Raw genomic sequence first — 26,217 nt, 5'->3', positions numbered from 1 at the left:
TAAAAGGAGATTGTAGGATTACGGATTGTGTGTTGTGTCTATAACTTAAAACAAGAGTGAACCCCTCTTCTCCTAATCTTTGCACTTCCCTCAGTCTCTCTGGATTGTACTAGTCCTGTGACCATGTAATGAAGATTAAAATCTCCATAATTGCCCATTTTTGATGGAGAACTCAACAAGAAAATGTGTTGGGTGTCCAAAAGTGGTCTGCTTATTTACTTTTCCAAAACTGTGCTATAAAGGCTGCTGCTGTTCTTAAGAAATTTTAATTAACTCAAAATTGAGACTAGAGCTTGCTTACCCTTTTTCCAAACAAAATCAGTTTCCTGCACAAGTAATTCTAATGCGTGTCCAGTGTGACCCACAGATTGGCAGTAAGAAACACTACAAATGGTGATTGGATACGAATGCTCTCAGCTTCTTCCACGTAGGTGGGCCCTCCATAAACGCCCTAAAGCTTCCCCAGAACACATAAAAATATTTAGTGTGTCTTACTGAAAGAAACGCTTATTGAGTATATTTTGGAATAAATCTTTTTTTTTATTCTTTTAGTTTGTAGATACAAAGTTAAGTCAAGCAACTACCGAAATACAAAGTATATGAAAGGCACATTACTCATGCGGTCCAAATACAACAAGAATCTTTTTAAAAACCAAAGCCCTAAAAAAAATAATAAAATAAAAACCAGAGCGCTTTACTTTTAGGTCTAGACATGGCAAGAAAGTTTTGGGGCCCTCCGAAGCTGAATGATTAAAAAATAAAGTACGACCTCTCCTGCACCCCTCCCCGGGCACCTCTCCAATTTCCTGCCCTTTCTAACATGCTGCTCAGAACACGGCTGGAAACCCAGAGCAGTCAGAGCTTGAGTGATTTTGCTGCTGTAATGTGATCATGAATCCACAGGTAATGCCTGTACAGCTGTTTATTAAAGAACCAGCCTCCTACTGTCCTATGGGATAGGAGAGATACTTGGGAATCAGCCCAATGTCTGGTGCCACCTGAAACTATACTTGAGCCCTCTTCGGTGTTTGTTGCAGTTCCAAGCACTACCCAAGGGGTGAGCCTCCTATACGCTGGTGGACCGGAGATCAGCAGTAGAACACATTGGGCCATGATAGTGGACTTCAGAGTAAAAATGAAGATAGGGAAACCGATTTACCCCAGTGTTTAGGCATTTGAACCAGTGAAATTAAATACAAGATAAATACTTGTATGGTTTCAAACAAAAATAAAATGAGCCCATTGTTGTCATCAGCAAGTCCCTGCTCACTCTACTGAAACTATTTTCAAGAACCTAGTGAATAACCCTACGTGATACTACATTTCTGATTATTTTGAGGTCGCTTTCTATTTTGAACTATCTTTTTGCTCACTGTAACATACACATTCAACCAAAATTGTGATGATCATTCCTACTGTGATTTTGATTAGGTTTGCAAATATCTTGGTAGCAATCATTAATAGAGGTGACTTACTCTAACCAGCACAGATCTATTTGAATCCAAACTAACACTTTTTACATTAATATGTGGTTCTTCAAAAACTATTTTTTCCTTCTTTGATGTCATTTTAACCACTTCGACACTAACATACATTTTCTTGGATTCTGACCTCTTCCACTGAGTTTTCTCTCCACCATTCTTCAGTCCATGACGAATTCAGCTGTGCAAATTTAAGTCCTACCCACCTTACGCCCTTCCTTACCTTCTCCAGGTGATCACAAATTTTAACCTTTTACCTCTGGGAAGAACTTCAGTGGCTCTACCCACCCACCCAATTACCTCCTAAGAAGTTATAGTAAAAACAGTGAAGGCTTTTTTTTTTTTTAATCCTATGTTTTGTTTTGTTTTTATTTATTTTTGTGAGGAAGATCAACCCGGAGCTAACATCCATGCCAATCTCCCACTTTTTGCTGAGGAAGACCGGCCCTGAGCTAACATCTATTGCCAATCCTTTTTTATTTTAACTTTTTCTCTCCAAAGCCCTAGTAGATAGCTGTATGTCACAGTTGCACATCCTTCTAGTTGCTGTATATGGGACTCCGCTGCAGCATGGCCGGACAAGCGGTGCGTCGGTTTGCGCCCGGATCCGAACCCAGGCCGCCAGTAGTGCAACGCACGCACTTAACCGCTAAGCCACCAGGCCGGCCCCCAACAGTGAAGGCTTTATTGCTACCTCACTCCCAAACCCAGTAGGTCATATGATTACAAATTCCCATGTTTATACTTGAGAGTAACTGCAAGAACAGAGCTCATGCTTGGCAAGGGTGAAGACTGGAAGCTTTACTTACAAATATTTTGTCCATATTCCTTCAAAATGCCCAGTTTCATAACGTGACTGTAGCTCAACTAATCTTGCAAAGCTTGTACATAATTGATTGTATTTAGTTCCAGTACAATCAGTAATTGATGTATGACTTCTAACCAGCAGTAGCCAGTCCACCAACCCGAATAACCAAATGTTTACCTTAAGTTCCAACTAGCTACTTTGGGGAGCTGGGGAAGCACCAAAAAAATAATGGGCTATAAAATTGATACCCAGATAACTCACACAGGTGAAAGATGTCTAACTGCATATAACACACACACTTCAAAAGACAGGCCAACAAAGCCTAAACTTTTTATTTCACCAACCAGTATTTGATTCTCTCTCCGATGCTGCATTTTAAAATCTTCAGAGTCCACAAAAAGAGTATTCAGATTTCCCATATCCAGAGAAAGGGGCCCAGAGGCAGGAGAGGTCAGGCCTCAGGCTGTTTTTGGATGGGAAAAGTGGCAGACATTTCTCTGTTAGGTCTCTGTCAGTTTTCTAACTTAACTGAAATGCCTTTAAGCTCTCCATCATCCCCAAACTTTTTTCTACGGTATCTGTGACAGAAAAACATTCATCTCACATACACAACTCCATGGGCGGGAGGGAGGGAACGGGCATTACACAGGCACTAGCCAAACTTTTTATTCAGCCAGGAAGTGGATTCCTGATTCAGGTCAAAGGCAAGGAGATGTGCAAAACTGTAGTAAGAGCATCCTGGCTCTTCCTCAAGGTGAGCTGGGCTGGATTTTTATAAATGGAAGCATCGCCCACGATAAAGGTGAATTAAGCTCTATAAAAAAGTAACATTGCTCCTATCTCTACGAGTAGTATATGAGCAGCTTCCAAGAATCCAGGGATACCCACAACCCATACTTCATCCAGACATGGCCAATTCCTCAAGCACAGATACATGGGAAGCATAAAACCCTTTTCTGAACTTTTTTTTGGGGGGAAGGGACTTAGGAAAGATGTGGGATGGATTTTTTATTCCCCCCGCCACTAAAAACTACATATGTATACACATACTCAGACACACATACATATCCATTTTCAAGAAAGTTTTTCTTCCCTATCACTACAGAACCCCAGAATCCAGCCTCCCTCAGACAATGCCTATTAACTGCACAGATCTGGTCTATCAACATACTGTATAAGGCTCCTGTGTGTCTCACAAACTGAGAGAGCAGGGGCACAGCAGGGGGACACTCATGGGAGATATGTTTTTTGTCTTAAATCCAATCTACTCGGCAACACTCTTAGGTCCAGGGGCTGGGAGAGGTTCTGTGGGGACGATATGGTGGATGACCTGATGGTCCCAGCCCACTGTGGTAAGGAGGGAGTGATTGAGTGGGGACCAAGTAGCATCTCTCACAAAATCTCTGTGGGCTCGGCTTCTAAACCTAGAAGAGAAAAAAGAAAAAATTTGGGGCATGGTAAGAGACAAGAGGAGAAAGTAGACTTTGAGAAGCAAGACAATCCAACACATCCAGGGCACACTTTTGGATGTGTTACACACACTTCACCATACGTATGGCCTTGTCACCAGGACAGCAATGTAGCTATCCACAGAAGACTTTATCAATCACCCAATTCAGTGTCCTATCTTCATAGAAGAAATGGTGGCTAGAGCAAGGGTAGTGATATGGGCCAGGATCAGGCAGCAAATCACGGCAGAGAGGGAAGTACGATTCAGATCTTCTGTCTGGTGCCTTTCACACTATAGTAGGTTGCATTTCATCTGTGTGGTTCTTTATGTGAAGAGGGTAGAGTGTCCCCTTCCGGGAGACAGTCAGAATACCAGACTTAGAAATTCCACCCACTACCACATTCCTCCTCTATCAGAGACAGAGCTGATTGTGTGTCAGCCCCAAGCACAGGTAGACAATCAACAGTCTGCCTGCTTCCATCACCCAGTCCCCTTATACACAGATGAAGAATTCTCCCTCCAAAAGAGACAATATACTTTTCCGAAGAGAAAAACGACCCAGCCACCCGCAGCTCCCCTCCCTGATTTCTGATCACAGGAGTCCACTTCACACTTACACCTCGGAAAGGCCTGAGTCCAGCACAGCAAGTGAGCAGTCTTCACTGACAGAGGCCAGGAAGGGAGCACTAAGAGAGGAAGGAGAGCATTGTGAAAGGTAAAGCCCATCGATCCCAAGACAGAACCCTGAATAGACCAGCTCCCAACCCCACTCAGTGACCCAGAGAAGGTGGCCTGATCCCCACTTTGGGGACTCAAGTCCACATCACAAGTGCCAAGGAAAGATGAGGGAAATGGAGCAAAGCCAGGATTGACAATCATCCTGGTAACTAAGCATCCCATCTGGTCCCTCTCTGCAGCCTCAGCAATAACCCAGAAACACAAGCTTTTCCAACCACACAGTCCTAGAAGCCCACAATATTAATCATGCTGGGTGTTGAACAGGAATGAGATTACATTTTAGCCATTTTCAGACAGAGACCATACAACCCAAAAAAGGACTATGGTCTTAAGAGATCTCTGACATTCTGGAAGCTCAGCTCTTGCAGTGTCTGCTTTAAGGAAATACCTAATCAGCTAATACTGTGCCAACATAAGCATCCCCTCTCACTGTTCCCATTCATACCCACCAGGCCCTTGATGACAAAGTACAGTACCTGTGTGGGGAGAACACCAGCCCAGTGACACACTGCGAGTGCACAGCTGAGCTGAGGGGACAGTTTGCATTCTTGGTATCCACAAGGGAGACAGTTCCATTCTCATCACCTAGAGAAAAGAGGGAATATGTCATCACAGTGGTTAAGAGCATCAGTGTTGGGGGCCAGCCGGTGGCGCAAGCGGTTAAGTGTCCGCGCTCCACTGCAGTGGCCCGGGATTCGCCGGTTCGGATTCCGGGCGTGCACCGACGCACTGCTTGGCAAGCCATGCTGTGGCGGCGTCCCATATAAAGTGGAGGAAGATGGGCATGGATGTTAGCCCAGGGCGAGTCTTCCTCAGCAAAAAGAGGAGGATTGGCAGATGTTAGCACAGGGCTGATCTCCTCACAAAAAACAAACAAACAAAAAAAGAGCATCGGTGTTAGAGTCAACCAGATCTGGATTTGAAGGCTAGTTCCTCAATCTTGGACAAGTTAACCACTCTGAGCATCAGTTTCCTCTTTTGTAAGGAAGGAATAATAAGTCATTGAGTGGCTGTGAAAATTAAATTAATGGATGAGGTAGTTATTATTTTAACCACAAACAGTGTCACCATATGCACAGCCTAATCACCATGATAGCACTACAACTATCCACAGTGGAAAAGAATTCTCTACATAGCAATCCACTTGCTTTGTGGCCCACTGACTTCTAGCCACGCCCAGAACATAGGCCAGAGAGAACAATCAGGAATCAGATCTACCGGAGGAAAAAAATCATCATGTTCTTCAAAGCTAAATTAATATTTTTGGATCATTCCACACCCCCCACCCCTCCATTAGCATAATTCATCTAGTGCCCAAGTGTGCTGATGAGACGGAGCAGCTAGAGCCTTGTACATTATGGAGTTAGCTCTCTCTCTCATCCTCCCCCTTCCCAGTCAACAGTGGGTCACGCTGCCTTACCAAAGACAAAGACTTCACTCTGCTGAGGATGCCAAGCCAGTGAGGTAGGAAGGTAGCTAGAGGCACTGCAGCCTGCAAAGGAGAGAAGAAGGGTCTGGAACAAGACTTGGAGCCTAGAAGACGCTTCTCAAATGAAATCACTCTAAATCCCAGGAGCACCTTTATTCGGTTCCCCAAACCCTGCTAAGGCAGTCGTGTCTTCATCCTTGACCCTCATAACCTAATTTATCCATCAGCCTCCTGCCCTTTTTGAGCATGAGTCACAGGTAAGTTTCAAGCATAAAACATGACAGTAAGAACTCCGGCCCATTTGTCCACCCACCCAGGAAACGCAAAGTCAACTACCCACCCAGGAACCAGCCCTTTCTCTTGGTACTCGCTGCACAAAACAGGGTCAGCAGAGCCTCAGCGGGAAAGTAAGCGATCATGTCACTTATGTCACAGTGACTGAGCATCTGGCCACTTTGCCTTTAACTCTGGCCAAGGAAAGCCTCTACCCTCCCACCACTGGCTCTCAGACTCACCCATCTGTGATGCTGGCTTCGGACAGCGGGTATCCCAGAGTAAAATTCTATTGTCCTAGACGAAGGAAGAGAAAAGGGGCTTCACAATCCAAAGAAGCAGCTGCTGGCCAGGAGGTCTCCACACTAGACTCTGGCCCAGAGGGTTGAGTGTGGTAAGGGAGCGGGCATGGGAGAAGAGGCCATCTCACCTCACTGCAAGAGAGAAACACCGAGTCCTTGTGGGGAGAGGCAGCAACACAGGTGACCTGCCCAGAGTGAGCTGCAAAGGAGAGAGAAAGAGAAATATGACAAAGCAGAAGCTGTAGGCAGTACCATCAAGTAGCCCAGACACTGTCAAGGGGTAGCAGGAAGGGTGTGAGAAACAGGCCTAGTCTCATGATGCAATTTAACAAATTTCGTGAGAGATTTTGGACCACAAAACCTAAGAGGAAAGTTTGATGGAGCTGTAAACCCTAAAAAGGCCTGGGAAAGGATGAAATAGTAAAGACAACGAAAGAGAAATTAGCAGCAGAGTAAGGATAGTGAAGGAATGTACGGCTAAGACTCCTAGAAGAGCAGTTTTCATACTGTGGTACACATACCTCCAGGAAATATACAGAAACTTCCAAGGGCGTTCTGGACACTGAGAGTTTTAAGGGAATAAACGTCTCCAATGTTCTCTTTCCTAAAGTTGAACTGAGAAGCTGCCTAGTCTGCCAGCGCTCCTTTCCTACCTCTACTTCCACAATCACCCTTCTCCCACTTTTCAGAAGGAAAACCCATCCCACATCATACCAGGGTACAATGCTCAGGAGCATAAAAACCTAAGGTATACAACAAAAGGGGCTTTGCCCGAAGAGCCAAAGAGCATCTGAGTAAACTTCAGTGAAAGGGGCGGGCCTTGTTTCATACACGCCACAGACACAGTGTGGTTCTGTGACTCATCTCTGTTTCTGTCTAATAATGAGAATTTTGAAAAATATGATAGATAGTCGCTATAAGGACACATTAATAAGTTTACCTGAACTTAAAAAAATAAAGTCAGACTTTTTCTGACTGAAAGTTAAGTCTAACTTGGCCAATTGGCTTAACAATGTGGATCAGTTTTTGCCAGTTAGGTTATCTGGTAGAAATTTTGCATAAACTAAATGGGCTTAATCTGCAAATCCAAAATTTTGACAACATGAGCTTGAAACAATATACAATAAATGATATGGTGCAAAATTACATTCTTTGAACTACTTAACCTTAAAATATTTTAGATATTTAAAAATGTGTAAGGGGCCAGCCCCGTGGCGTAGCGGTCAAGCACACGCGCTCCACTGCTGGCGGCCCAGGTTTGGAACCCCAGGCGCGCACCAATACACCACTTGTCAGGCCATGCTGTGGCGGCGTCCCATATAAAGTGCAGGAAGATGGGCACAGATGGTAGCCCAGGGCCAGTCCTTCTCAGCAAAAAGAGGAGGACTAGCATGCATGTTAGCTCAGGGCTGATCTTCTTCACAAAAAAAAAAATGTGTGAAAGGGTGCAGTTTTTCAAAATTCTTTCAGGAGGTCTACATGCAAAAAATTTTGAAGATCACCGGTATATCTTAATTATAGGCTGTTAAATCCACCTTCTCTAAGTCATTCAACCAGACTTTCTGAGGTAGTCTGAATATGGCTCTACCCTGAGACAGAGAATAGGATGAAACCACCTTCCATACTTCTTTCCTAGCCCTAGAGTCTATGGAAAGCCAACACGATGAAAACGAATTCACTGCTCACTTAAAGAAAGCAAAGCTCTGGACAAGCATCATGGGGAAATACAGAAAATGAAGAATAAGTGGTTCCTCTCCCCTCAAGGGATTTGGAATACAATGTGGCGGGGGTGGGGGGGTGCGCTGGATAAGATATAAACGCAAAGGACTAATGAAAAAGGCTGAATGGGAGAAGTGCTGAAAAAGAGTTAGCATTGACCAGGAAAATACATCATATGTCTAAGAACCAAAAGGCAAGTATAGCAGACTTCGGGCATTGGCATTTTAACATTACTGTTTGACTATTTCCAGTGACCCAGAAGGTCCAGGATACATATGAGTTTGTAATTCGCTTTGGCACATATCAGAACCATGCACTCTGAAGTTAGAATTGGCAGAGAAAGGCACTTAGCCATTGAGTCAACCAGGTGATTACCCAGCATCTCCACCTCTTAGCCACACACATTAATGCTCTAGACATTATCTTCATGAAGATATGGTATCTTTATGAAAAACGGCTCCCAAAATAAAGTCAACTGCTAGTGCCGTTAATGAAAGTGAGCAGAAAAAGGAACATTAATAGAAAGTGATGGTTCTCACCAGAAAAACAGAAATTTTGTGGAGGTGCATATTCACAAGTTCAAGATTCACAAGTCTCAGGGTTTATACTTGGAGAACGCGAAGGATATCCCGTGATTGGGTTTAGCTAGTGCAGTGTGCTTGAATGCTTGAAGGGGGAGTGACACTAAAGAGACTTGAATGTCATAACAAGAAAATGGGATTTTAATCTACAAGCCAAAAGAAATCAATGAAAGACCAAAGATTAGAGGTGGAGAGATGAGATGAGTGCCACTGTCTGTATGCGGTAAAGCCTGAAAGTAAATGGGAGCATGAGAAATGGAAACAAAGGTCACGGAACAAATGGAAAAAAACTCAAAAGAACTTGGTGACCAACTGATAGTGGGGAAGCAGGAGCAGAAGAGGACTGAGAGTTTTAGCCTCCGGTGGCCAAGGAGGTGGTTTCAGGCCATCAATAGAAAAAGGGAAATTAAGAAACGGCAAGGGATAGACATTGGGGCCTGACTATAGTTTTGGAAGAAAACTATCAGGCAGGACAGCAAGGAACTGCTGCCTCTAACATCCAAGCAAAGTTCAAGGAGCTCAAAGGGGAGAACAAAAACAAAACAGCTAAGGCCAGGACTGAAAAGGAAGGACCGTGCACTCACCCCGGTATGAGTTCAGTACCATCTGCTGAGCAAGGTCCCAAACCTTGATGCTAAGAAGGAAAAGGAAACAGATCCTTAATTTTGACCTACATTTTATCTACGTAAAAACACGTGTTCCAACAAGAACTTCCTTTCACCAACACATCCTGTGTCTTTGCCTGTTGGGCTTCTGCTATGGTCTATTTACAATGGATTGTAAAATCTCTAAGGAAACCTTATAGACACATTAAAATTAGTCAATGGATTCTTATAATGAGCCCCAAACGTTACTTAAAGAAGCTAACAGGATAGTAAATACAACCAAAAGAGGCCTAGAGACAGGAGTGATGAGAACAGGGACCCACCAGAAGTCTTTGCTACCACTGACAGCTTGTGTGCCAGAGCTCAGGACACTGACTGTAGACACAATGTCATCATGCTCATACTTGCAGAACTTGCTGACAATGAGTGTCTCGTTCTCATCCAGCTCCCACAATTCAACAGCACCTGATGGGGGTGGGGTGGAGGGTGAGAGAAACAAGCTTGGATTATACCAAGACAGTAATTCACTTCTATGATTCAAGTAGTACATTGTCATTAAACTAAAGAAGTTAAGTTATTGCTATAAAAGCAAAGTCCATACCCTTACAGGGTTTAGCTAACTTCCAAGCCATTTGGATTTATGCCAGCAATAGTTTTCCTAATAACTGTCCAGACACTTAGGTGGGAAAGCTTCTAAAAAAAGACAGGTAAAGATGGAACAGCTGGTAAAATCCATTAATCCGCTTCAGTGAGAAAACATTGGAAAATAAGCTCCCAGGAGAAAGGGATGAAGTCTCCACAATTGTCTGTGTAGCACACAGTCCAGTATGGTTAAATCTTCCCAATTATTTGGACACTAATAAATATTTGTTGAACAATTTGAATAAACGCCTTGCAGGGTCTTAAAAATATATACTGAATAATTGAGTGTCTTGCACAGTCACTGGCTATGTACAGAAAACTCCCCAAAAGTTGTCTTGAATATGTAGTGTTCAAGCTCAATCCCCAGAGAGGCTCAATCTTTAATGTCTCACTTTTATCTTTCCACAACATGCCTGCCAACACCCAAATTCTAATTTTTTTTTAATGCCAAAGCCTCCATTGCTGAGCCTGGCATTCAAAATAAAGAAAGCAGAATGAAGACATTTAAGAAGAAGAAAATGGGAAGAAATGGAAAGAGACAGGTAGCACAGATTGGCTGCAGCGTCATCTTTAAGATGAAGATTATCCTTGGTCTGCGTTGGGGGATAAAGAAAAATGGTTCCAATCTACTTCTTATTTTTGTTATGGGTTTTGCTAGAAATTACCAGCAGGCAATTTAGAATGTTGGAAAAGGTATTTTCCACCTACACAGGAGTTCTCGTTCGGGGCAAACACCCTCAAGCTCCCCCAACCACTAAGTATGAGACATTTAAAGATTGAGCCCAGCCCGACCTGTACCCCTAGCCTCTATTCCACCTGTGGGGTTGGAGAGAAAGTGACTCACCTGAATCAGAAGCCACTAGGATACCTCTGTCCCCCACCCAAGTGAGGTCTGCCACTCCGGCCTCCGTCTGGACTCCGGCGGAGCAGAAGCCTTCGTTGGGGGCGGCACAAGGGTCCTTGAAAAGCCAGAGGGAGCCAGCCCAGCAGCGGCCACTCAGGCTGGAGGCCCCGAGCAGGAGCGCCCCATCTACGGGAAGTACAAGCTGTCAGCACGTGAGGGGTGGAAGGGCTCATCTCCATGGTGACCGCACCGAGAAGCACGCGGGCCGGGTCAGGATCGGAGCTCAGGAAAGCAGGGCAGAGTTGGGGACTGAGCTCAGCGAGGTAGGGGTCAGGATGGCAAGCGGGGCGGGGTTGGGCTAGAAGTCCCGGCGAGGGGCGCTCTGGGCCGGCGTGAGGGGGCTCCCAGGCCCGGGATCTCAGCTCACCCGACCGGTACCGCGCAGCCTCCAACTGCCGCTCCATACATGCGGGCGCATTAGGGGGAAGGTTCCACTCGCGGGCCGCGGGGGGGACAAGGGGAGACGAGGTTTCCTCCCGCATGTCCACGGCTCCAACTCCAGCCTAGACCCAAACTGGACACCCGCCGGAGACTCAGATCCGGTAGCAATCCCCACGTGGTACCCCTCCGGGCCTCCGCCTCTCTCGACAGGCTAGCCTCTCGACATCTCGCGAGAATTCTATTCTGCTTTCCGGCTGCCGCCCTCCGGCAACAGGTTCTCAGCGCTCTCTGCCTCTTCTCGCGATAAAAAAAAAAAATTCGAGGCGAAGTTGATGGAAAAGAAGGCACGACGTTCTCTTCTCGCGAGACTTGGGAGCGACCATCTTGCTCCTGTCCCTGACAGATTCTTCTGTCCGGGTCACTGGGACGCTTGGACCCACGCCTTGACCCTCGCTCACCATGCTGTCCCGGGTGGTACTTTCTGCTGCCGCCACAGCGGGTGAGAGATGTAGACCCTGGTCCAGGCTGTCAGAGTGATTGCAAAGAAGCGCGTCTAGCGTTCCGGGGAGGGAGTGGGGGGAAAGGGGGTGAAGGAAGGCGCAGCGAGACTTGGGCCTGAGTAGGGAGTGATTAGCGCCGCTCCGAAGGTGAACGCGGGGTCTCGGGGGACAGGAAAGAGGGCGCATGGCCTTAGTGATCCGGCCCCGCGGGGGCCGAGGAAGGGGCAACCCAGCTTTCACCTTGAGCTTGCTGACCTGCGCCTTGTGTATTTGCAGCCCCTTGTCTGAAGAACGCGGCCGTCCTCGGTCCAGGGTGAGTGTGAGGGGTTAATACTCCCCTTCGTTCACTTCTCGGTAACCTCCTTTTAGCTTTAGGCCAGAAACTACCTTTCTTCAGGTAACTTTGGAACCCTTGAAGCCTCATTCAAACACTTGTGCACCGGTAACTGCCTGGAACATCGTCGTATTACCTAATGGCAAAGATTACGAGCATAGGTGATATGTTCTCACTAAACTAGAAACCGGTTTTGATGTTTTCTAAGCCCCACCCCTCTCCCTGTGACCTTCAGCTAGACAGAGCTGCCACAGCCCGGATCCGAGTTCCTAGATTGCATACCCAAGAACAAGGTTTGTTAAAGCAGTGAAGCATGTTGTTTTCAGTCTGTCTCCCAGTTCCCGACTTTGACTGCCACATCGTAAGAGTCAGAGAAGTCATTCATTGACTCAGTAAATATTTATCTTGTCACCTACATAACCGAAGGTATAAAAATGAGTAAGGCTAACTACCTGCCTTCACGGGGCTCACACACAAGCTGAGAGAGGAGGCAGCTATAGAGTAATGGTTTAGAGTGAGGACTCCAGAAATAGAACAGGGTACATCTGGCTCCTCCACCTACAAGCAGTGTGACCTCAATTTCCTCATCTGCAAAATGGAGAGAATAGTACATTATGGGTTATCAGAATTAAGAGACTTAATTCCTGTGAAATTCTAGAATCAGTGCTACACAATATGTGCTTAGTAAATGTTAGCAGCTGTTATTGTTAATATTATTTCATAGAACATGTCAATTTTCTTTGGGATTTCTCTGTTTACTTCCAAATTTAGTCCTAAATCTGCAATTTGATAACTATCCCATGGCTTGAAAAACTGGCTTTAATCTATCTGTAAGTAATTTTTGTGTATGCATTAAAATGAGGTTATGATTGACTACTTCCAATTTATCAGAGAGAAAAAAGATTCCATACAAATAATGATAATATTTCCAAACAAATAGTCATGATACAGGTAACAAATAAAATAACTATATATACAACATACAAGGAACATCTTTAATTTCTCTTTCTTTTGCATTCCATATCTAATACATCAGCAGGGCTCTTCTCCAGATTATATTTGGACTCTGACCACTTCTTCCACTACTACTGGAGTGTGAACCACCATCAGCTTTCACCTGGGCTCGTTCAGTAGTCTCTTAGCTAGTCTCCTTGCATCTCTATTCTTGTCCCATTACAGCCCATTCTCACAGTAGCTGGAGGGATTATGTCAGTCCCCCACCTAAAACCCTCCAGAGCTCCTCATCCCACTTGAAATGAAATCCAAACTTACCATAACCTGGTAGGCCCAACATGGATTGATCCCAACCTACCCCTTGATTTATTTCCTTTCAATCTCTTAAGCTTATTCTCCAGGCATACTGGCCTTTTTGCTGTTCCTCTGAACACTGCCAAACTTCTTATTGTCTCAGGATCTTTGTCCTTGCTCTTCTCTCTTTTCCACAGGTTATTGGTTCAAATGTCATCTGACCTCCTACTAAAAAAGCCTTTCCCCGACTCCATTGCTCCCTATCCCCTTACCTTGCTCCATTTTTCTTCATAGCACTTAACAGCAGCCTGAAATTGTATGTCGACCTCTACACTCACACTTCCCACACTCCCACTAGAATGGTGAAGGCTGGGACCTTGTCTGCTCATTGCTATGCTCCCAGTGCCTGACATAAGTAGAAAGTCAGTAGATGTTTTGTTGAGTGAATGACTGTTAGTCCAAGATTGGAGAGGCCTGTATAAAGGATATGCTTGACATGTTCTGGAGGCTAATTGGGCTTGGCAGTCACTAAGTGAAAGGCATACCGGGCAGAAGGAGCGGTATGAAGCATGTTTTTGTTTTGTTTGTTTTTGAGAACTGTAAGTAGGACCATATGGCTGAAGGGTAGGAGAATAAAGGAAGATGAGGTTATAAAATTTGACAGGTGCTGAATCATGTATGCTATACTAAGTAATTTGTTTTCTGTAGGCAGGAGAAAGCCTGCTGGAGAGTTTTAAAGTCAAATTTGCATTTTAGAAACATTGGCAGCAGGGTGGAGGGAGCTAGGTTTAGGGGGTATTTGATGAGAAGCAGAGACCAGGTTTTGGATTGTTAACTGGTTTAGACAAGAGATGATGAAGGTTTGAATAAAGACAGCCAGTTGGGAAGAGGATTTGAGTCAGACTAAAGCAAGTTCTCTAATGCTGCGATTTAAATCAGTTGGTCTCCACCTGGGACAATTTTCCTCTCCAGGAGACATTTGGCAATGTCTAGAGACATTTTTGGTTGTCACCACTGGGGGAGGGGGGAGCGCTACTGGCATCTAGTGTATAAAGGCCACAGGATACCGCTCACTCTACAGTGCATAGCACTGCCTTCCACAACAAAGAATTGTCGATAATGCTGAGATTGAGAAACCCTGATTTAAATGAAAGAATCTCAAGCATGATTCCCAGATTTCAAAAGTTGGTGGGGTGGGTAATACATTGGGAGGCAGAAATAATATTCAGAAGACAAACAATGAACCCCATCAATGAGATAATATAAACTCTTACATTGCAAGGAAGTAGAGGTAGAGAGAGTGGGGAGCTGGAGGACAAAAACATACGGAGAATTTGAAGGAGACTAAGCTTAACAGCAGATGTGAAAAAGACCAGAAGATTTTATTTCATCAGAAGCTTAATGAGACACCAGTATGCTATAACTGCTAAAAATGCAATCTAATACAAGAATAGTTTGCAAATCCACAATAATAGTACAATAGTTCAAGCCCAATAATGACAGTAGTAAGTTCTCAATATATATTTGTAGAATGAATGAATTGGTCAAGCTATATTTAGAGTATTATATTTAGTTCCACATTACCTCATTTTTGTAAACAAAACCAGAGAGCTTCTTGTGGGGGACACTCAGGATTGTGAGGGAACTGAGATGTTTAACCCAGATACATGAGCATTATCTTACATAGAAAAATAAAATTAGAGCTAATGGCTAGAAGTTTCATGGATGTACGTAGCAGTTCAGTTAAAGATAAACATAATTAGAGCTACCCAACACTGAAAAGGCCCGTTTCACAGTGATTAGTTAGCACCCTGTCACAGAGAATATTCAGAAAGCTTCAAGTTCTTGCCATGAAGGGGCTCACAACACAGTGCGCATGTAGTAGCTAACCACTTACATATTTTACCTTATGTCAAGCACCATTCTAAGCACTTTACATGTGTTAACTCATTTAATCCTCACAACCCTATAAGTTAATAGCCTTTATTCCCACTTTATTTAGAGAAATCCGAGATTATGAAAGCTTAGGATACTTGTTCAAAGTCAAGTGGCAGGTCTGGGATTTGAACCCAAATTGACTGCAGAATCTATGTTCTTATATACTTCAGTGCTAATAATAGACACGCAAAGTGCTAGACAGATGACCTGTGAGACCTATAGAAGGGATTCTAGTATTGGGTAGGTTACATACGGCTTTAAATAAGTCATTTGCTCTTGTCACACAGCTAATTATTGGACCCTAACCTTCCTGTTCCTAGTCGGTTCTCTTTCCATTATGACAGTTAGTGGGAAATTGCCTCAATCCTCATCCCCATTCGTTGTTTCTGCTAATTGTTTATATATTGTGTTCTCTTTAAAGAATGGGCTTTAAATTTGTATAATTGCTACCTGTAGGGTATTGCAGGCAACAAGGATCTTTCACACAGGGCAGCCAAGACTTGCCCCTGTACCACCTCTTCCTGAATATGGAGGAAAAGTTCGTTTGGGGCTGATCCCTGAGGAATTCTTCCAGTTCCTTTATCCTAAAACTGGTGTAACAGGTGAGCATTTGCCCTGTGTTTGATAGTATGTTTGGATGGTATGGGTTATGTTAACCTAGGATTTTAGTAGCCTCTTAGCACTTCCACATATACCACAAAAACAAGTCAGCTGTTTTTAAAAAGAAATTGTGGAAGTGATTCAATATTACAATTATTTGTTTGCTTTAACTTCTCTTTCGAATAAATTTGTTTGGAATTTTAACTTAATTTTATAGCATTTTCTCCATTTGTTTTTGTTTTTGTTTTGTTTTTGTTAATTTATTTTATTTTGTGTGTGTGTGTGAGAGAGAGAGAGGAAGATCAGCCCTGAGCTAACATTCATGTCAATCCTTCTCTTTTTGCTGAGAAAGACTGGCCCTGGGCTAACATCTGTGCCTATCTTCCTCTACTTTATATGGGACGCTGCCACAGCATGGCTTGACAAGCGGTACATCGGTGCGGGCCTGGGATCCAAACCTGGGCCGCCAGTAGCGGAGCGCGAGCACTTAACCGCTATGCCACGGGGCCAGCCCTCCATTTGTTGATAAACCAAATTTACTGAATGCCTGCTTTATGCCAGGCACTGTTCTAGGCATACAGTGGTGAACTGAGGTGCCTAGCATCATGGAACATACATTCTATTGTACGTTAGACAATGAAGAAATGAGTAACTGTGTAATAAACTGTCAGGTAATGGGAGGAGCTGTGGATAAGAAAGCCAGGTAAAGCAATAGAGACTATTAAATTGTATATATAAGCATGAAAACAGAAATTGTACCATATTTATCAGTTTCTCCCCTTTTAAAAGGTGTAAACTGTTCTGAAACTTTGCATTTTTATAATGCAACATGCTTTCGCTTACATTGTTTAGTCCTTATAATAGTCCTATGAAGACATTTTTATTACCCAGAAGAGCTAGAAAACAGAATTTACTGGGATTTATTCTCTCTCTCGTGACTGAATGGGACTTGAACCCAGGTCTTCCATTGAGTTTGGTGTTCTTTCTACTACATACACTACCTTTCTTGCTATACCCAAATACTGCTATGACCGTGGAACATTGGAAATCAAAGATTCTTTTTTAACCCTGGAGTGGCCTAAAATAGCATTTCCCTAACTGAAATTGCAAGAAACATCAGTGTCGGGGATGACCCGGTAGCGTAGTGGTTAAGTTCGCACTCTCTGCTTCAGCGGCATGGGGTTCGCAGGTACAGATCCCGGGCGCAGACCTGTGCACCCCTAATCAAGCCATGCTGTGGGGGTGTCCCATATAAAGTAGAGGAAGATGGGCATGGATGTTAGCCCAGGGCCAATCTTCCTCAGCAAAAAGAAGAGGATTGGCAACAGATGTTAGCTCAGGGCTAATCTTCCTCACCAAAAAAATAAAGGAAACGTTAGTGTCCTCAGATCTCCATAGATGATTAAAATGTTACATATGATAGGCGTTTTTTGTAACTTCACGTTTAATATTTATATATTAAAGGCAAATTTTTTTTAAAAAGCTGTTGAAACTTTTTATAGCAAACTGGGTAAAATATATTTGAGACTGTAACCCTTTTATTCTCATCATTCATCCTAACATCCTTTGGTTCTAGTGTTGCTCAAAAACACTGTAAAATGCTGCCCTAAAGGCCTGCTTTGTCCCTGTGTAACATTTTGTGAGGCACAGAGGAAAATCCTAAACACATATAAATCATGGTTTGTGTCCTTTCAGAACTGGCCTGGTTAAAGAAAATGGTAGCCATATTTGAAGCATTATAATTAGATGCTACAGGAATGGAGAATCCTGATATTTAATTCTGCCTTTTATATACATACTACTTTATAATTGTTTTTTGCTTATTTCCTGTGTCAGGTTTCTATTCAATAAAAATAGACAAGAATGGGCTGGCCCTGTGGCTTAGGGGTTAAGTGCGCACACTCCGCTGCTGGCGGCCCAGGTTCGGATCCCGGGTGCGCACCGACGCACTCCTTCTCCGGCCATGCTGAGGCCGCGTCCCACATACAGCAACTAGAAGGATGTGCAACTATGACGTACAACTATCTACTGGGGCTTTGGGGGAAAAAAATAAATAAATAAAATTATAAAAAAAAAAAATAGGCAAGAATGGATAAATTTTATCTTGACCAATGTTCCCATTCAATAAATAGTATACTTTGCTGCACAAATTACTTCAGAAAGTAACCTGACATCTTTGTACAATAATAGTTCCTGTTTGTTCAGCAGTTGTGCTAGACACTTTACATATTTTATTTCTCAATTTCATCAACCCTGTGAAGAAGAGATTGTTCCCATTTTACAGATGAGGGAAACTAAGCTCAGAGGTTGTTTGTATTGCTCAGTTTTTTGTAAGTTGCAGAGTCAGATTTCCTTCAGTCTAGATCCTTGTTCTTTCAACTCTGCCATACTGCTTCTCGATCCAGTGTTCTGTCTTTGAATCTGATTATTTTAAATCATTACTTAACTTTGCCTTCAACTAATCAAATGCAGAAATATCTTTCTCTCTTCCCCTTTTAGGCGTAGCATATCCATCATAAAATATCTCTTTCTTCTTTTAGGACCCTATGTGCTCGGAACTGGGCTTATCTTGTATTTTCTATCCAAAGAAATATATGTGATTACTCCAGAGACCATCACTGCCATATCAACAATAGGATTTCTTGTCTATATAGTTAAAAAATATGGTGCTTCTATTGGAGAATTTGCTGATAAACTCAATGAGGTAAGAACCCTAAACCTTATTTCCCATTTTAGACCACAGTAGAAGCATCAAGTGATGTTTTTGATATGAATGTTGGAGGAAGAGTGTATAGAAATGAATCTAATAATGATTACACTTCTAAGTGTTAATGTTAGTTTCTAATTTGAGATAAATTTTTTTAAAATCTACCAAACTTTGTCCAGCTTTTCTATAGTTTTGTTCATTAACAAGATACAGTCATGTGTCACTTAACGATGAGGATATGTTCTGAGAAATGAGTCATTTGGCAATTTTGTCATTGTGTGAACATCAGAGAGTATACTTACACAAACCTAGATGGTATAGCCTACCATACACCTAGGCTGTATGGTACTAATCTTGTGGGACCACTCTCGTATATGTGGTCCATCATTGACCAAAACATTGTTATGTGGTGCATGACTGTATTGGGTAGCTGTTGTGGGCAATTCCTTTTAAGAATTTGTGCATTTCTCCCTATATGTGTGTATGTTTCTTTCTGGGTGTTTTCACAAATAAGGAATATAACTTTAGGAAGCATAAAATGAATGTTTTTTTACCTTTGTTGTTTTCACTGATCTTTGTTGTAAATATCATAATTGCAGCAAAAAATTGCCCAACTAGAAGAGGTGAAACAGGCTTCCATCAAACAGATCCAGGATGCAATTGATCTGGAGAAGTCACAGCAGGCACTGGTTCAAAAACGCCATTACCTTTTTGATGTCCAGAGGGTAGGTTTCAGAACTTTTTAAGGAGGATGAAGTTACTCATTTATGTGCAATTAAAACAAAAATTTGAAATCTCTTGTAAGGAATGATTGAATAGATTGAGCATATTTTATTTTGAAAAGAGAAGATTTGGGTAGGGGTTGGCAATTACAGCTATTTAGACATTTAAGACCTACCAAGTGGATAAATAATTAGAATTATTACTCTAAAATTAGAAATAGTAAAAGTTACAAAAGAACACATTTTGGATCTAAACAAAAGGAAAACAGTCATCAAGTTATAGCTGATTAAAAAATAGCATGCACTGTCTAAGGCCATAGGTGAAATACATGCTGTGTAGTTCATACATGCTTGCTATAAGAAAATCTTCCTGGGGCCAGCCCGGTGGCGCAAGTGGTTGGGTGCGCGCGCTCCGCTGCGGCGGCCTGGGGTTCGCTGGTTCGGATCCCGGGCGCGCACCGACGCACTGCTTGGCAAGCCATGCTGTGGCGGCGTCCCATATAAAGTGGAGGAAGATGGGCACAGATGTTAGCCCAGGGCCGTCTTCCTCAGCAAAAAAAGAGGAGGATTGGCGGATGTTAGCACAGGGCTGATCTCCTCACAAAAAAAAAAAAAAAAGAAAAGAAAATCTTCTTTAGTATACTTGCTATAAGAAAATCTGATACCTTACATTCCAAATTCACAAAGCAAGTTCAGATATCAGTAGAACTTCGTCCTATGGTTAAAGCATAATTAAATTCTAAAATATTTAGTTTCTAAAACAACCTTAGGAATGTATTTCAAGTATTTTGTTATTATTTACTTTGAGCCCAGTACTTTATGCTTGATATTTAAAGTGAGATGCCCTTATATTGAAATTTTAAGTTATAGAAGCACCTATAGATGAAAATTGAGATGCTAAGGTAGAGTAAGGTTCTGAAATATTAAGGATCCTGGCCAGTGTTTCTCAGTGTGGTCTCAGTACCACATGCATCACAGTCGTCTTCTGTGCACGTTTTTGGGCCCGTTCCAAGACCTGCGGAATCAGAACCTCTGTTAGGAGCTATCCAAGAATCTATATCTTTTAAAGCAGGATCCCTAAAGATTCTTAAACACATTAATGTTTGAAAACCTCAGAAAATTTTAAAACCTCTTTCCATGCGTATTTAGGTTACAACTGGAGAATGCTTCCTGCCTCATATATAATATGTATGTACACACAAAACTGGCTTTTGGTGATGTAGCTTTTTCATAAGAATCAAATGATAGTCATTTAGAATTTTTATTTATTTATGAAATATTTATTTAATAGATATTTATTGAGGTTTTCCTGTCTGGAGACTCTGGTCAAAGCAGAATGCTGGGAATACAGCAGAGAACAGAACAAAGTTTCTGCCTACATGGAGTCTACTTTCTAACGGGGGGTTGAGGACAGAATATAATTAGTGGATGTGAATGTCAACTGGTAATAAGTGCTATGTAGAACAACAAACTGGTGTTAAAAGGAAAAGAGATTTTAGGAGGAGGGAGTTATTATTTTTATTGGGTAGTCCGGAAGGGCCTCTGGTGTGATATTTGAACAGAGACCTGAAAGAATTGATGGTGCAAGCTATGTAGATTTCTGGGGAAATAGTGTACTAGGCAGAAGGAAGAACAATTGCAAAGGCCCTAAACCTAGAAGCTTGCTAGCTACAGTCAAGGACAAGTAAAAGGTCAATGTAGTGGAATGGGGGTGAGGGAGGAATAAAAGGAAGCAAGGTAGAGGACGGACAGGGGCTAGATCATGTAAAGTCTTCTAGGCTTCTGTAAGGACTTTGACTTGTATGCTGAATGAAAGAGAAAGTCACAGGCTTTTAAGCAGAGGAGTTATGTGATCTCATTTACATTTTGAAGGGTCATTCTGATTGCCTTGTTGCAGATAGCCTTGGGTGTTGTATGCATTGGTTTGAAATGAGTTGTTAGATAGACCATTGGATATAGCTGTCTAGAATTGATGGGGAGAATTTTAGGTTAGAGATTAGGGAGTCATGAGTGTACAGGTGGCACTTAAAGCCGTAAGACTGGAACACAAGGAAAACAGATGAAAATAAGAGCTATTTTAATTTGTGGTCACCCTACTTATGGTCAAGTAATAAAGGGCCTAAGGATTTGCTATAGGATTTAGCAACGCGAAGGTTCTTGGTGACCTTGGTGAGGGCTATTTTAGTGAAGTGATTGGAGTAGGTTGAAGAAAAAAATGGAAGGAAAGAAATTGGAGTCAGAGTATAGACTCCTGTCAAAATAGTCAAGGAGTCTTACTGTAATTATGGGCAAAGAAATTAGTAGCTAGGAGGGGAAGATGTAGGCATTAAGAGAGATTTTTTTTAAAGGATAGAAAGTATAATTACTTGTTAGCATCTGGTAGAAGTTAGTAGAGAGAAAAATTGATGCAAGAAAGGGGGGAAAAATTTGCTGGAGTGATATCTTTCAATAGGCCAGAGGGCCTGGAATACGGTGCACAGGTGGAGGGATTGACTCCAAGAGTATAGACAGTTCAGTCATAGTTACAGACAGGAAGGCAAAGTATTCGAGTATAGATTGAGTTAGCTTCATTTATGTGGTGGTAGAAGTTTGTGGAAGTTCTCTTATTGCTTCCATTTTCTCAGTGAAATAGGAAGCCAGGTCATTTGCTGAGAGTGAAAGTAGTCAAGGAGATGTTAGAGATTTAAGGAGAAAGAAGAACAGAGAGTGAATGGACTAAAGAAATGTGCTTAGAAGTGTTAAGGGCCTACTTGAGATTAATATCTCAAGCCTTTATATTTAACAGGTACCTGTAAGGATTCTCATTACAGACTAGAAGATGACAATATCCCTGTTACCATTATTTATCAATATTATTCTGGAGGTAGTATCTGATATTATTAAATAAAAGAACAAAATAAAAGGTATAAAAATTAGAAAAGAAAAGGCAAAGTTATCCTTATTTATAGATTCTCTGATTATATACCTAAAGAACCTAAAAGAATCAAAGTAACTCTTTAAACAATAAGCAAATTCACTAAGATGTCTTGGTGCAAAATTAATATCTAATAAACAAAATCAGTAGCCTTCTATATACAAATAGCAGTCAGTTAGGAAATATACTGAGAAAAGATATACCATTTAGGAAAAGATGCCTAGGAATAAACTTCACTAGAAATGTATAATCTTTGTACTTTGAAAAATGTAAAGTACTTTTGAGGTATAACGTTCTTAGAACTTGTTATTTGATTGGAAGACTCACTATTATAAAGAAACCAATGCTCTCTACTTTAATCTCTAAATTTAACAAATTCCTAGAAAGAAAATACTAATAGGCTGAGGGTGGGTGATGCTGGGACTTGGACAAATTGATTAGTAATAGAAAAAAATAAAAAGAATATCCAGGAGTATTCTGAAAGAGAAGTAATGAGGAACAGACCTACCAAATATTGAAACTTAGTATAAAATTATAAAGAACTTTAAATAGTGTGGTACAAGTATATGAATAGGAAGTCAGATTGGTACAGCAGATGAGAGGGTCTAGAGAAGGACCTAAATACATAAGGGAATTTAGATAGATGGCATTTTCTTCTTAGAGGAGGGAAGACAAATCGGTACCTTTGTAGATAATAAAGTTGGTTTCCTACCTTTCGCCTTATACTAAAATTTCAAATGGATTAAAGATCTTTAAGTAAGAAATGAAATCATATGGGCCGGCCCCGTGGCCTAGCGGTTAAGTGCGCGCACTCCGCTACTGGCGGACCGGGTTCGGATCCCGGGCGCGCACCGACGCACCGCTTCTCCGGCCATGCTGAGGCCGTGTCCCACATACAGCAACTAGAAGGATGTACAGCTATGACATACAACTATCTACTGGGGCCTTGGGGGAAAAAAAAAGGAGGAGGATTGGCAATAGATGTTAGCTCAGGGCTGATCTTCCTCACCAAAAAAAACAAGAAATGAAATCATAAAAGTAGAAAAAGAGAACATGAAAAAAATACGATACTCTTCGAGTTGAGAAGACCTTTCTACTAGATACAACAGAATCCTGAAACCATAAGAGGAAAAATTGTTAAATTGATATTATAAAAAAATTTTTAAATTTTACATGTAAAAATTACCACAAACAATGCTAAATGACAAGTTGGGAAGAATTCATGCATTCCAGGTGACACAAAAGGGTAATTTTAGGAGAGATCAACATCCCAGTAGAAAACTAGACATAGGACATGTACAGTTCATAAAGAAATAAGTAAATGTAAGTGGCTTCTAAATATGTAAATTTTCTCCTTATATAATGACAATTAAAATTGATATTTTCCTCTTATCAGAAGAGCAGAGGATAAAAAGTTTTATAAACACTGTTGGTCAGGGTTTGGAGTAACAGGCATTCGTTTTGCTATGGGAGAATGAAGTGATACAACTTTTCTGTGAAATTTGGCAATATTAATCACAATGTAAAGTGGATCTTTAAGAGCATGAGTTTTGTAGCATGATTCCTTGTATTCAGTTCTTGGCTTCACAGTTTATTAGCTCCCTAACCTTGGACAAGTTCATTAGCTTCTGCCTCAGTTTCCTCACAGTAAAATGGATATAGTAATAGTAACTATCCCATGGTGTGATTATAAGACTTAATGGAATTGCCACACAATGTTTAGAACATAGTAGATACTCAACAGATGTTAGCTATTATTTGACCCAGCAAGTATTCACACATAAGTGGAAAGACACATACAATTTATGCAGCATTATTTGTAGTAGAAAAAATTGGAAGCAACCTGATTTATTAATAGAGGTTAGTTAAGTAAATTATGGATTATGGGACTCCAGTATAGTAGAATCCAATGTAACTTTTAAAATTGAGGTGGGTCTACATGTCATAATTTGTAAAAAAGATGTGTGTGTATATGTGTGTAATACCTATATTTTGTTTATTAAATATTTCTGGGAGGGAATACCAGAAATACAGGAAGATGGTGGCCCAAGGGGGTGCTGGAGGAGACTTATTTTTTACTGCATATATTTTTAAATATATTTTTACCATATGCTGTTAGAGTTTTTTACCACATACATGTGCTACGTATTTGTATTAAATTAGAAGAATTTGGCATAAAATACAAGAAAGGGGTAGAGTATTCCAACTGGCAGAATCCTCAGAGTATAAGTGATCCTTCAACTATGCAAACAGTTTTCTTCATTTCTTAATTTTGCTTCAGAATAACATTGCTATGGCCTTGGAGCTTACTTACCGGGAACGGCTGCATAGAGTATACAAGGAGGTGAAGAATCGCCTGGACTATCAAATCTCTGTGCAGAATATGATGCGTCGAAAGGAACAAGAGCATATGGTAAACTGGGTGGAGAAGCACGTGGTACAGAGCCTCTCTGCACAGCAGGTACACAATATTTTGAAGCTTCTGGAGTTGTATTGATATCTCTGACAAGCATCTGCTGATGCTCTGTTAGGATAGGAATAGCTGGCGAGGAGTCTTTAGCCTGGAGACAGTGGGGTGGCCCTGGTTCATTTTTCTAGATACTGGTAACCTAAAAGATGCTACACAACTGCCATGGTGGCTTTCCCCTTTCCTCAAAGTTTGGTTACCAAAGGGTCTCTCGCCTCATAGGTCAAAAACCATGGAAAGATTGTTGAGAACACTGGTTGTAGCAGACTTGTATTCAGGTTCCATTATTTGGGTAATGTTAACTGACATATTTAATTTCACAGTAAGACATAGAGACTGGACAAGGCTATTTCTGATCCCCTTCCGTTTCCTAATTCCATGATTTCCATTTCATTTCTTCTTACCCGCTGCTTAGTTCATTGGTCTTGGATAGAGAAGCAGTGTTTTCTATTATTTACCCAGACTTGATTTCCTTTTTTAAATTTATATTCTTTATTTACTTACTAATGACTTGGTTTCTTCTTTCCCAGATATATAGTATATTTAGGCATTTCTGATCATTTTCTCCATAACCATGGAGGACTACAAAAACAGGATCTATCAACATTTGATGAATTGTTTTTATATTTTTTTAATAAACTGTCTTTTACATAAAAGTAATAGACTTATTTAAGAAACTTGGAAAACACGAAGTATAGAAAACAGATTAAAAATTATTTTCATTCTTTCTTAATATTTGCATATTACTGGTATTTGTTAGGTTGGTCTTTTTCAAGCACCTGTTAGCTGTGCAAGCTAACAGCAATGGCACATGGTTATGGGAGTATCTGGCTTCAAACTCTATACAGGTTTCACTTATAAAAGCTGTGAGCTAAGGGATTTTAACTAATGCCCTGGATTTTCTTAAAATAAATTGCCTCGCCACTGTGTTAAATAATTTCTAGTGGTCTATCATATTAAGCCGGTAATCCATCCTGAGGTTCTGTAGGAACCTCAAGCTCTTGTAGGAATTATGGTGTTTATACCCTTTAATGATTTGGAGAAGTCTAACCAGATTTCTCTTTCCTTATTACAGGAAAAGGAGACAATTGCCAAGTGCATTTCAGATCTCAAGCTGCTCGCAAAGAAGGCCCAGGCACAACCAGCTCTGTAAATGCCTCTATCCCAGTTGAGACAGCTAGAAACAGTTGACTGACTATATGGAACCTAGTCTATGTGACAGAATATTTCTGTATTGCTATCTACTAAGTTACAGCTTACCTTTCCAAAAAATGAAGAGTTTGAGTTTCATATAGTGAGAGAAATAAAATAATCTATTGACCAGTGAGATGTTTCTCATCCTTCTTGCTCTGCATTTTGAGTTGTTCCATGATCACTTTTGAATAAGCTATTTGCTTTTAATTAAATTTGGTGCCTCACTAAAGATTACCAAGTTATAGTTTAAATTTATAATTAATTCTACCATCTTGCAATA

At 41.5% G+C, this 26,217-nt stretch overlaps 2 protein-coding genes across 2 annotated transcripts; one reads left to right on the top strand and one right to left on the bottom strand.

Moving 5' to 3' along the window:
- Nucleotides 1–2,588: 2,588 nt before the first annotated feature.
- On the bottom strand, nt 2,589–11,519 carry WDR77 (WD repeat domain 77). Its single transcript, XM_014780036.2, has 10 exons — nt 11,300–11,519; nt 10,873–11,058; nt 9,710–9,851; nt 9,366–9,415; nt 6,610–6,680; nt 6,422–6,476; nt 5,898–5,969; nt 4,954–5,062; nt 4,357–4,425; nt 2,589–3,713 (listed from the first exon to the last, which is right to left on the bottom strand). Exons 1-10 carry the CDS (start codon nt 11,412–11,414, stop codon nt 3,554–3,556), a joined length of 1,029 nt encoding a protein of 342 aa, XP_014635522.1. The 5' UTR covers nt 11,415–11,519; the 3' UTR covers nt 2,589–3,553.
- Nucleotides 11,520–11,655: 136 nt separating this feature from the next.
- On the top strand, nt 11,656–26,070 carry ATP5PB (ATP synthase peripheral stalk-membrane subunit b). The gene is made up of 7 exons (XM_004420679.3): nt 11,656–11,812; nt 12,090–12,126; nt 15,790–15,935; nt 18,474–18,637; nt 19,240–19,365; nt 24,558–24,737; nt 25,819–26,070. Exons 1-7 carry the CDS (start codon nt 11,773–11,775, stop codon nt 25,894–25,896), a joined length of 771 nt encoding a protein of 256 aa, XP_004420736.1. The 5' UTR covers nt 11,656–11,772; the 3' UTR covers nt 25,897–26,070.
- Nucleotides 26,071–26,217: the final 147 nt, after the last annotated feature.

Source organism: Ceratotherium simum, chromosome 2 (genome assembly GCF_057802395.1).
Source record: "Ceratotherium simum simum isolate JZ-2026a chromosome 2, ASM5780239v1, whole genome shotgun sequence".
NCBI classification, from domain to species: Eukaryota; Metazoa; Chordata; class Mammalia; order Perissodactyla; family Rhinocerotidae; genus Ceratotherium; species Ceratotherium simum.
Note: the sequence above shows the minus strand (reverse complement) of the source record. Positions and strands in the feature narration are given on the sequence as shown.